Source organism: Condylostylus longicornis, unplaced genomic scaffold (genome assembly GCF_029603195.1).
Source record: "Condylostylus longicornis isolate FDR11 unplaced genomic scaffold, ASM2960319v2 ptg000194l, whole genome shotgun sequence".
In the NCBI taxonomy this organism is placed as follows: Eukaryota; Metazoa; Arthropoda; class Insecta; order Diptera; family Dolichopodidae; genus Condylostylus; species Condylostylus longicornis.
The window spans coordinates 1,321,928-1,335,552 of NW_026578162.1; the positions used below are offsets into that span (position 1 = coordinate 1,321,928).

Here is a 13,625-nt window from a genome sequence, read left to right on the forward strand (position 1 = left end):
GATAAAAAATCGGTATAGTTCGGATGTCACAATTTTTACTTTAAAAAACTTTGGCAATATGAAACACTTCCCAAAATCAGAGTTTTGCTACTTTCTTTTCCAATCTTTGCCTTTGCCTTTAGAATATTTTTTATCAAAATTATTATTACTCTGCCTTGGAACGTTAAGGTACATTTTCCAATATTTGAAGATATTTTTTTCATATCAATTCATACATTTGAATTTCAATTAACAAGCGTTTAAATGATATAAAACAAGAAGTTATTATGCTAATATGTTTAAAATACTTTTATTATACTAATATGTTAACCCCCTATAGGTTACTCCAAAAATTTCTCGTATAAATAAATATAATTATAAAAATGAAGCTCACATACAGTCAGCGCAATTCATATAAAAACACTTGCTAATGAGAAGTTGTTTTCTAAGTACTCGAATTAGCAAAATTTTTTTTTTTGCTTTTTTATTGATTGAATATTATCTCCAAAACATGTTTTGTTATGTTTAAGGCGTCATTGATTCTGCTAATTTAATTGGTGCTTGCTATTTTAAATCTCTCGCTTTTATTGTTAAAAAAAAGTGCGCAATTCACATAAAAACACCGGCAAATTGTGCATTAAATATTACTTTATTGATATTGTATTGACAAAAAATAAGAATATTCGCTATTTCTAATTTGTTTTTTTTTTTTTTTGTGGCCAAAAATTATAATTTTTTAAAATGCCTAGATGAAAACTTTTAATGGAAGCTGAAAAATCAAAAATCGAGGCTTATAATGAGTTGGGGATGTCACTAAGGGAAATAAGTCAAAAAATCTGCAAATCACACACGGTTCTAAGAAAGTTTTTATTATTAGATGAAAAATATGGAAAAAATCGCACGTTCGACCATAATAAAAAGTTAACATCTCGGCAAAAATCTCTAATCTTTCGGGAAATAAGAAAAGATCCAGGACAATAAAGACCTTCGGAGGCTCAAATTGTTAATAATTTAAATCTACCAATCAAGAAGCGTCGTATGCCGCAAATATTAAGAGCTAATAAGAACATAATTTATAAAAAACCATTAAAGAAACCTGAACTTTTAAAACGACATAAAATCGCTAGATTGCAATTTGCTAAAGGCCATATGGGAATGAATGAAAAATGGAATTCAATTTTTTTTAGCGATGAAAAGAAATTTAATTTAGACGGTCCGGGCGGTTTTTCATACTATTGGCATGACAAAAGAATAAAGGACGAGGTGAAACTAAGTAGAAACTTTGGAGGAGGCACCGTTATGGTTTGGGCTGCTTTTTGCGCTCAAGGGAGAAGTTCTATTGTATGGGTACCAACAAAAATGAATGCACTCTTATACATTGAAATGTTGGAGAATTATATGCTCGATAGAGCCGAAGAGTTAATTGGATCCAATTTCGTATTTCAGCAGGACAATGCTGCTGTACATACCGCTAGGGTTGTAAAAAACTGATTTCGTGAAAAAAATATTAAAGTTTTGAGCTGGCCAGTACGAAGTCCAGACCTTAACCCCATAGAAAATCTATGGGGAATGCTCTACCGCGTCGTATATAAAAATGGAAAGCAATTTCATAGCGTTATAGAGCTCAAAGAGGCTATAAAACCAGCATGGGAGTCATTTACCACAGCGGACCTTCAAAAACTCGTCAACACTATGCCGAATATTTGAAATTTTATTTTAATTTTTTGTATTATTTTTATTTAAAAATTTAAATGTTTTTATATGAATTGCGCGATGTTTTTATATCAATTGAATTATTTATGTTAAAATTTTATAAAAATTGAATTAAAAATATTAATGTTTTGTTATGAAATGTATTTTTATTCGTTAGACAAAACAAAAAAACCAAAAAAATAAAAATTTAATTTATATTACATAAAAATATTAACAAATTCAATACTGCTTTTATGTGAATTGCGCTGACTGTATAATAAAACTGAAGAGCAGACAAAATATTATAAAAATCTAGATAATGCAATGTAGGAAATAATGTAATATTGAAAAAACTAAAAATTGAAAATTAAAATAAAAGTCCCACTTAATTCGCTTGACAACTTTTACAGATCCTATAAGTTATACAAGGACAGTTATACTTAATTTTTTAAAACATTTCTCTGAAGGAGGTGTTCTTACGAACGTGGGAAGCGTAATTTTCCCATTTATTTTAGTTCACCACAAGGTTGGTTGAAGTATTTATATTAACCTACTCAAATGTAGGTTTATTTTGTTATATAGTACCCTATTTAAGCATATTTCAGCTCTTAAGCTTTTTAAGATTGTGACAAAGAACAAAAGTAGAAAAAGGGAAATATCTAAATTCTAGAGTAAATTCAAAATTAGAACCATCCAGGGGCAAATTAATCATTCAAGAGACTTTTTCTTTTGAAATACTGGTAAATTTATGTCGTTCAACCAATAAACGATATTGTTAGAGCTTGTAATTAAAAGATAAAACAAAAAGTTAGACACCACACGCAAAAAAAATGAGGTTAATAGAATTCTAAACATGACATTCAGTCGTGTGTAAAGCACAGTTTTTTAATGATTTTTTACTCCATGCCTTTTAACGCTTTAAAATTGCACTTCGGATTAAGAGATCTTCTTCAGAAACTTTCCATACGAATATGAGAAATTTTTAAATTTAATGCGCCTAGCATTTATTTACAAATTATGTGTTATATATATATATATATGCAAAGATTTGTAGCCAGAAGGATAGAATATCGACTTCAGCATAAATTTTTGAAACTTTCCCGATATCTCCAATTTTCGAAGAACTTCAGCATGTTAATGGAAAACTTACCTTCCAAAGATTAAATCAAAGTCCAAGCTCTCATTAAATTAGTGTCTGCTACTGTATTACTTTTGGATTTTTTAAAAATCTGTTGGCACGGTAAGTTTGTTATTGTAAAATTTCAAATATTCTGGATTATTATTACGCTCAATGTGGACAAGTTAGTCTTATGCGGGTTTTTGAGATTACGTAAGGTAACAAATTATAATATATAAAAAAATATAAATCTTACAAATAATGGTACAAAGTACCATCTATTTCTTGTCTTCAAAGTCTGAGTATTAAGTTTTGCTTCTTAATACTGCCTTTTTGTAAATAATGCGTTAAATTAATAGGGAATATGTGGTTGAATGAGTTTGAAACTACAAGGTAAAACTACCGAAAAATAAGCAAAAAAATAATGGGAATAAAAAAGGAATAAATGTGTAGGTTATTAATCAAATGTAATCACAAATGTCAATAGGTTAGAACATAAGAATTGTATGTTTTTTCTATACACATACTGTGTGAAAATTCTTTCTTCTTCTTCAGCTGGCGCTACATCCCGTTATGAGATTTAAACTTCTTTACAATTTGCCTCCATTCTACTCTGTTTTCCCTTTTCTTTACCATTCGTGAACTCCTAGTGTTCGTAAATCACTTTCCAATCCGTCCAACCACCTAGCCCGTGGTCTACCCTTATATTCTCCTATGGTGATGTTTTGTGGTGTTCTTCTTCTTTCGTCTCTACTCATTTTTAAATACTTCGTTTTTTCTTTGTTAACTAAGAGGCCAACTCCAAGTGCTCTTTCAGCCAACTCAACGAATGTTTCAACCACACGTCATCTGCGTATGCCATTATCTGATATGGTACGTTGAATATGTAACCCCCAGTTTCGAGTGGTCCAATAACGTGCTGCAGAACCACAATAAATATGAAGGTTAATAAAGCATCACCCTGCCTGGCTCCAACTTTGACTGGAAATTTCTTAGACGTCTGTCCCTGAATCAATTTGGCAGTTTTCGAGTCCTGCATTGTTAGCAACTTCATTTGTATTAACTTGTGAGGAATACCCCTTCCAACTAACGCTTCTTGTATCTTGCTTCGTTTTACAGAGTCAAAGGCTCGTTGAAAATCTATACAAAGTATATGTAGATCCATATTGTATTGAGAAGTGTTATTCTCCATTGTTTGTTTTAATAAGAATATTTGATCTACAGTTGAGCGGTTTTTTCTAAATCCACACTGGTTTTCGCCAAGGATTTCATCGCTGAATGGCTTTAATCTATTATAGATAATATTGGACAATATTTTGTACAGAGTATCTAACAACATGATGACCCTGTAATTTTGACACAGGGTTTTGTCGCCCTTTTTATATATGGGAACAAGTACCACCACGACCTCTGACAAACTCAATCGTTATTCCACTTCTTCCTGGGGCCCTATTACTTTTCAACTTGTTTACCGCTTGCTTCAACTCGTCAATCGTTGGTAGGTCTATAACTGGATCCAGAGGTAAATTATCGTACATGTTTTCTTCATTGGGATTGTACCCTTCATTTAATGTTTTCTGAAAATACTCGACCCACTATCCATAATCTTGCTTTCTTCAGTTATAATATTACCCCTTGAATTCTTGCAAATATTAAGCTTGGCTAACTGTGTGAAAATTACAATTTTGAATTAACGCACATGGCGAAAACCATGTTTTCGCCATGTGCGTTAATTTAAACATTATTTTATGGCGAAAACTTTTAAAACTAAGGTGTACCCTTTCATTGTACCGTGAATTAATTGGTACAATGTTTAAAAGAAGCGATAACGCAGTTTTGGTATAAAACGTTCTTAAATAAATAAAAATGACTTTTTTCTTTCAATTCATTGAAAGTTGTATTCTTACACAGTACTTATTTCTAAAAAGTCAACCCAATTTTCAAACATTTCCAATTAAGTACGTATATTCTACGAATCAATCCACAATAATTAAAAGAAAAAAAAGAGATGAAAAATGTAATAAAAAAACTGAAAAAATGGGAAATAATGTGAGAACAAATATCATTGAAATATTTAATGCCGATTAAAATTTTACATGCTCTTACAATCCTTATATTATTTCTTTTTTTTCAAGTAGAAAATTTTCTTTGTTTGTTCTTTAAACGTCTTGTTTTGTTTGAAACGCCTAAATGGAAATAGAGTAAACCGTTACTACGAAATGATTTTGTAATTGGATGTTTACGCTCAACTTTAAGATATGTGCTCGCTACGGGATTATTTTAAAAAATTTTGTTCAAATAATAACTTAGTTTTTGAAAATAATAATTATATTTTAAAACTTTATATAACATTTAAGAGTTGCGTATTAATTCATTTTGATATCATTTTTGTAGAAAATGATTGCATTAATTTGAAACAGTTACGATTTGAACGTTAATGTGTTAGCAGAGTCAGACGGATGTAACGGACTAACGAAAAATGTGTAGATCTATCCAAAATACAGAGCTCAGCAAGAACACATATTATATGTACGTTTATGCAGCAGGAATAGTGTTTTGTAATATTTTGTATCAATGTGAAGTGGTAACTTTATATTACCCTAAGAATTAAGGTTTAACGGTAATGAATGTTGTCGTACATACGTACATACTTAAAAAAGAAAAGTGTTTAAAACATTTAAATGTAAAAATATTTAATACAGTTCACATAAAACACTTATTGTACGTACACCCTTTATGAATTTTTTACTCATAATATACATACTTGCATAATGACCTTGAAATAAATTTTACAACCGGCCGAATATCCAGTATACATAATCGTATACTTATTTTTATGGCCGTTGTTATGTCATATTAGTATTGTTATTTATGTAACATTTACCTCTTTTGCTGCACTATATTTATCATTCCATTTTTATACAGTTATTGTTTATTTGCTCTGTATTTTTTTGTCACTTTTAGTCTTTGTTTAGAGATTTATTGAATTGAACTCAAAACTAAAACGCTTTATTCTTGAATATTTTATGCATTTCTATTACATACATATATGTATGTACATTTCGAATTTACTTCTATAAGCAAAACATATACAACAAGAGTTCATTAAATGAAATTGAGGAAAAAAATGTATTTTCTTGTTAGTCTTTTCATTTTTATTAATTTAATGATGCATATACATATTTTTTCATAATAGCAAGGTATCGTAAATGAAAGAAATAAATTCCTTTTTAAAATTGAAAAAATTTCTAACAAAAAATTTAAATACTTTTGAAATAGTATTAACCTTCCAGTATAATTGAATTTATAAGGCACATAAAATATTAATATTAATTTTTATCGAACGAGACATAGAAAAACAATTTTCCGATGAAATGCTATTGTTAGTGAATATGTAAGCTATTCAGATGGACTTTTATTATGCGGAATACATTATAAGTACATATATCATATCACATAAATATCCAAAAAATAATTGTTCAATTTACAAAGGCGTGAATAGCTGTATAGTATTCAACAGTTTTTGCTTTCAGTTTTTGTCTTAACTACAATAATGTTGTTTTAAAAACTATAAGTATTATTATACATAACCTACATACATGGACAATATAATATTCAATGTGTACCGTTTTAATTTCAAACTTTCAAGTGATCTTTCGTCGTTTTAGCAAAAATGGAGATTGTTGAGTACGTTAGTATATGTATAAAAAATTTTTAAACTCTGTAGTCTGTGAGTTTTGCTCGCGAGCATTTGGAATTTTTTTCTGAGATTCAAGATTGGTATAAAGATTATCGTCTTGAAAAAATCTCTGCTTTTTGATTCCGAACATGTTTAAAAACGTAATGGTAAAAATGAACTTCAGTCTCCTACTGTCTTTTAGCATACGCATATTTTCAAATTCTATATTAAAAACTCTTAATTTATTTGAAGTTAGAAGTTGAAGAAAATAAATCGTCGGCAATGTGCTTAAGGTTTAAGTTAAGGTTTAAATAAGAGAATTAGTAGGAAAATAAATATTTATTGTAATTGTTTAAATAATTAAACCGAAAATTTGGATCAACACTTGATCATCACAAATAGTTAATTCTGTAAAAGTAAATTTATTGTGAAATGTCTACGTTCCAGTATTATGAAAAATTATGATAATCGGTTAATTTGTTTTTACACGTGATGAATACTTATATTTCATATTAATATTTCATTAAAATTAATATTTTATTAAAATAATTATTATTTCATTTATTTTATTTTTTGACTTCAAACTATATGTGAGTATATTATCGCAGAAGATATTACCCATATTGTAAATCTCACTTGTAGCACTGAAATTCAAAGAGATTACGAATTTCATATTATGATTTTCGAAGTAGTAGAAATGTATTGCAAAATTCGTAATAAAGTAATTATGAATCACTCGTAATGAAAATAAAAGTATAAAATTTTCACTAATGAAATTTTCAAGCGTAGAAAGCCAAGTATTCAAGAGTGGTCGGCTAATTTTTTCAGGTTTTTATTTATTTGTTAAATTTTTTTATGTAAAAGAGGAAAACGCAAGTATAAATATTATATTAAAAGTTTCTTGAAGATTTTCTTGAAGGAAAACGAGTTCAAATTAATTAAACTTTTTGTTTGATTGTCTATGGTTTTTTGAAATGTCTATTATTTTTTTAAAAGTGTATTATTTTTTCAAATATCTACTATGAAATTTGAAAAATTTAAATGTTGTCACTTGGAAGATGTAATAAAATAACGATTTTGACACTCCGAAAAATAACGTTTCCATTGTAGATTTGTAATCTCTACAAGTGAGATGTATAATTATTCAAAAGTCTGCGTGCGTAAATTAGTTTGAAATTCGTAGAATTCTACTGGTCAGATTCACTATAAGGTGCTTATTATACATTATTGTTTTTTATTTACTTTTTTCCAAGATGATCTAATAATCCTAAAATAATTAGAAGAAAAGTAATAAAAAATTAAATAACTTATAATTATGAATTATATAAATTATACTGTAAAAAATGCAAAATTTTATTTGTAAACTTTTGGTTTAAACTAAATTTTTGGTTTTAGGTGGAGTTTAATACTATTTTGGCTTAAATATAAAATTATAAAAGCTTTAAATTCTTCTTTACGATTTTAATTGTAAATTTATATTTAATTTAAAATTAAAAGTTACTGGCTTAGACTTTAAACTTCTAAGTGCTAATTTTAAAAACTGTTATAGTTAACAATCTAAGCGTTAAGATTTAACTTTGAAATTTAAAATTTGAAAATAAGTTTAAAAAGTAAGTCGAAAATTTAAAATGTGAAGATTATATTTTAAACTGAAAACTCTAAGATCTAAACTCTTATAGTTCAAACAGTTTTTATATACTAATTGTTAAACGTTTTTTGGTTTGGATAAATATAAAAGCTTTATAATTTAAAATTAAAACAAAATTTTTTGCAATATAGTGCAAGAAAAAATCAAGAAATATAAAATAATTTATTTCTTGCGAAATTCTTATAAGTATCGATTGGCATTGTCTATTTTCAAATTTCAGGTCTTATTTTTCTAGTGATAAATAGTTACAAATTATTAATGTTTTATATGTAGAACTTGTATAAGAAAGATATTCTTTCGAACTCAAATAAAATCAATAAGAATTTCAGTTGAAAAATGTTGAGTGTTAAAAAATCGCTCTATAATATGATTTTAATGAAAACTTTATCTGTTAATTTCACTTTCAAAAAGAATGAAAATAAAAATTTCAGGATAATCTCATTATATTAAATTAATCAATTTCCATTAGCCAATCTTCGTGAGTCAAATTCAATTTTCAATTCAGCGAAAAATTTTGATCCAGTATAGTTTAAATTCCAGTTCGTTATTTCTTGTAAAAATTTGTGTATTAGTTTAATCTTCCGAAACCGTATTTCAAGATTATCAAAAATGAAAATTACGTTATTTGAAAATACATTTAGTAAAAAAGTACAATCTAACCAAGAATTAATTGAAATTCTCACGTCAAACTTAACCCAACACATTTTATTGATTAAATTTTACATTGCATTACTTTAAAGTTTAAAAATTTTCAACAATTCAATAATTATAAATTATGACTAAATTTCGACTTTTAATTAACTCCTGTGAATTAAAGTTATAATAGCTAGAGTTAATAATTGTAGAGTTAATAGTTTTGTATAAAACTTTTTGATTTTTGCTGTCCATTAGTCAATTAGTTACTTTTAATATGTAAAAATGCTTTCCTTCTTTGTACCATTTTAAATTGAGGCTTCGTTTTAGTTGCCCTGCAAATTCCCTCAAACCGGTTAATATACTAAACATTGAATGTAAGTATGTTGTTTTTTATTTTAATTTTTTTTCGGAAATAATCTTCTTTGAAAAAGTCGAAGCAAAATTTTTCCTAAATGGAAGTAAATTTCTTTCTTGTTCAAAGATTTTATCCTTCGGTAAATACTAACAATTAAGTTTCACAAAAGAAATGCTTTACATATTTTATTCTAAAAATTTCTGAGTTTTAATTTCTTTGAAATCCGCAAGAAATCGTTACATTTTTTTTTGAATTAATATTTTTTTTTCTTTTTTCCAAATATGATATTATATTTTTGCATAAACATTTACCTTCTTATATACTAACCTGCAATTTAAAAAAATGAAGCAAAATAAAAAATGAATCAACTGATTATCATGGTTACATAATATGAGTATATTTATTTATTCTACGCAAGCATTTTAATTAAAACATCACAATACACAATTATTAATTTAAATGAAAGACTCACTTATTTCGCTTTTTTCGTAAGATCAAAAATAACTAATTTATGCAAAAACTAAAATGAATAACAAATCAATATTTGGTTTCAGAACTCTACAAAACTGTTTTGGGTTCTTCATATCGTTTTTTAAGTTTTTTATTAATTATTATTTTTTCTTTTAATTTGTTTATTTCATTATCTTACAACAAAGAGAAAAAAAATTGCAAAAATTCCTATTTTCACAAAAACATACTTGTGTTATTTATTTAGTATCTATCTTGTATTGTTCATTAAAGAATATTATGTCTTTTTTGTAATGATCTTTATATTATAAGAAATTACACTGTTGTTTCACAAGTTGTGGAAAAATTTATAAAAAAAAACCAAAAGATATTTCTATTTACAAAGTATAAATAAAGAACTTAGCCAAATTTAAAACTTAATCTAACCCTAAACTAAAACTACGTAATATTGCTGTGTTACCTACTCATATCAGAAATTAATTTAACCACCACATATTGTCCTTTTTTATTTTTTTATCCCTATCCGGGATAAATACATCGTATTTTAATGAACTTGTCTCTGTATTATAAGGATCATATTCTATGCACTTACATGTGGTCAGTCTACTATAATGATATTATAGAAGGACATGCTAGTGGTTCTGAATGTAATCCCTAGCATCAAGATAAATCAAATGTTCGAGTGATACAAATCCCGTATTCAAACTGATTTCAATATATTCTTTGTTATGGTAATATATATGGGATATTAAACCATTCTCAGTTGTATTCAGAGATCTGTTGAAATGGTTACGAATAATTTTAGTTAAAATATTATCGAATCTGACAATATTAGCTCTATGGCACAAACGTTTATTTGATTAAAAATGTTTTTCTATTATTATTTCTGGCTTTCTATTATTAATTAAATTACTTGTAAAATTATCAAACTAAATACTCTTATATTTATATAAAGAATTTCCTAAACGAAATTTGTTACACTATTGGTATAATATTTTTAAGAAAAAACTTTCCGTAAGAAAATAACAAACCGAGTTGAACATGTAGAAATAAGCAGAGCGAATGTAATAAAAGGTTTCTCGAAGAAATAAATTATACTAATTATTACATTGGTTATTTTTGAAATTTTACTTCGTTTGAAAATTTAATATATAATGATCAAAAAACCTTTTTAAATGTAGAAAAATTCGCTTTTGCAAGGGAGAATTATTGTGAAAAGAAAATTATTAAATATCTTCAAAATAATTTAAATTAGTTTTATTAAAATTTTTAAATCATATTGTCAAATTTAACAAAAAATTATTTTAACTAAGCTAAAAAGACTAAGATTTCTTTTTTAACATATACTCTATTTTAGCTTTTTCGATGTCTTATCTTTAAATAAAAAATCTTCCAACCTTAATATAAAAGTTTAATAAATCAACGAACCTTATTTTCAAAATACTAAATTTTTCAAAAGATTTTTTATCGTAAAATGTTATTTTACAAACTGACAAAATCTGATGTGATCAGCTCATAACCGACAGCATGACATATGGTCTAGCGAAAGTACGTTGCATAGGAATAAGAAAATATCCTTTAATGTGTGTTTCAATAGTAGATTGTATGTACCAGTCAATGTAAACAAAACAAATACTTAGTAATGATGTGGATTACAGTATAAAGCAATGTAGAGAACATTTCGTCGGCAATTTCTTCATGCCTCTGTAGCTCAGTTGGTAGAGCGTCCGCCTAGAAAGCGGTAAATCACTGGTTCGAGTACAGTTCGAGGAGAAAAATTTTTTAATTAATTTTTCTGCCTTTAACTCGTTCCTTTGATTACGTCATCCATCAGTTTTGCAGTTGCATGAAGAAATTTCCATTAAGTTAAATAAGAAAATATCCTTTATTGTTTAATACGTGATTGACTTTCTCACCAAGCTTATATATATATATAATTTCAAGTTAATCTGTCCTTTTCTTATAGTAGAATTATCTTAGAATTTATCAAAAAATTAAATCGGTCAGTAATGAGGGTCCACTTCCTGAGACCACACTAATGGCAACACTAGTATAAACTCAGTTATAAACTTTGATTAAAATTGGTTGAGCTGAAATGGAGATACACGATCTTATCAAAAGTAATATGAGCAGTATTATTATTTTTCTTGGGGATGATTCGAAATCATATAATAAGTTGTGAGCTCAATCCAAAAAACTCCCAGTTTTAAAAGTCAATGTTGTTTGTGAACTGATATTGTTCATGAATAAAATTAATTGGTTTCGACTAAAATTTTTATTAAAATAGTAAAAAAATATATATTTAAAATGATTAAAATTACAAAATTTGATACGCCTTTTTTAAATATAAGCTCACATGCATATGTTATTATTATGTTTCCTGAAAAGAAATGTTTTATAATATAAAAAATAAGTATGATATAAATCATCTACTATGCAAAATGAACCGAACTTTCACTACCAATATAGTGCAGATTCAAACTTATTTATATTTTCCATTTCACATTTAACCATTTAATATAAAAGAAGTATATTTTAAATAAACAAGCGTCCAAATAAAAAAAAAAAAAACAAATTTCTCTATCCTTTTGTATACAAGGAAATGTTTAAAGATTTAAGGATGACCGCCGCAATTTATGCAATAAACTATTGACAATATTCACAAAACCTTCCCAAATAAAAATATATACATATGTCATTCAATCGGTAAATATTTTTTAGTAACTTTTTTAAAACATCAACCCCGATTTGAAAATGAGAAAACAAGTACCACTTTAAGTTTTAAATTTCATTTTAAATAATCACATAGCTATGGTGAAATTGTACGTTTTACTGTTTAATGTGAAATATAAAAAAGCGAATAACTTGAACTAATAAAGCGAACTATATTAAAAAACTAATAAATTGTTGGAAATTAATACGATCACAATTTTTCTTTAAAATTGAATAAAATTAATTTTTCTAGTAAAACACTTTATTTTTCAACAATACATCTACTCGTACATATATCGCTTTTTAGTAAAAATGAATAATGTTTAACATTAAATAAAATTGTTTTTAATTTTGTACATACATTCATATTAATTTAAAAGATGGTAAATATATAATAAGATACATTTATAAAATAAGATCAATTTTAAAGATAAAGCCCTGTAACATTTTGATTTCCGCACTTTTTTCTAAGCTTCGGAATAATTTGAGTATAAAAACGTCATACTCTTTGTAAAATACGTTTTTTTCATGCATATGTACGTTATAAATTAATGAAATCTAATTTCAGTTCGATAAGCTCTTTGAACGCCATCTATCTATCTATTATTGCATTTACACTGTTCTCATTCTGATCTATATACAAATATTATTTAAAGAGTTGTTTAATATGTAGGATAATGCCAGTAATAAGAAAATTAAAAAGGAGAGCAAATGTTGTTTTCTTTTGTACTCAAAATTTTAAAAATACATCCTTCTCTACAAACAGTTCTCTACATTTTTATATTAATTTTTTCTTAATAAAACTATACTGCGTTATACAAAATTTTTGGAAAAAACTACGCTGATTATATATGTATGCCTTAAAGTAAGTTCTGATAAGAAAACTACTCTTTTTTCATGCGGAAAGTTAGTTATTTCTGGCGCATGAACACTAAAGAAGTAAAAAATAAAATCAACAAAAAAATCAAATTGTACAAAAGAGAATTTTAAAAACAAATACAAAAAAAGAAAAATACCACATAAAAACAAAAACCAAAAATTCTCTTAAACGCACACATGCTAAAAATTTCATTTTGGTGTTAGTTCGACCAAAAATTGAGAAAGAGAGAAAATTATTCAACTTGCTTTTAATGCATTTAAGAGATCTGATTAGAAAATAATATATTTACAAATTTCTCTTACAGATGTCTCTTGAATAATATAATTTGGTTTGAGTTTTTGATAATGTTCTTGATATTGAGCAGGATTGTGATTATCTACATACAAAAAATTGAAATTAGAATTTTTAAACATACTATTATTACTATCTTAAAGTAAATATCGTAATTTAAGAAAAAGA

The 13,625-nt window shown here is 26.5% G+C and overlaps 1 protein-coding gene across 1 annotated transcript; it reads right to left on the minus strand.

Moving 5' to 3' along the window:
• Positions 1 to 3,575: 3,575 nt before the first annotated feature.
• On the minus strand, positions 3,576 to 4,326 carry LOC129616396 (uncharacterized). Its single transcript, XM_055532018.1, has 2 exons — positions 4,208 to 4,326; positions 3,576 to 4,077 (listed from the first exon to the last, which is right to left on the minus strand). The coding sequence occupies exons 1-2, from the start codon at positions 4,324 to 4,326 to the stop codon at positions 3,576 to 3,578; spliced, it is 621 nt and encodes a 206-aa protein (XP_055387993.1).
• Between the last annotated feature and the right edge of the window lie 9,299 nt (positions 4,327 to 13,625).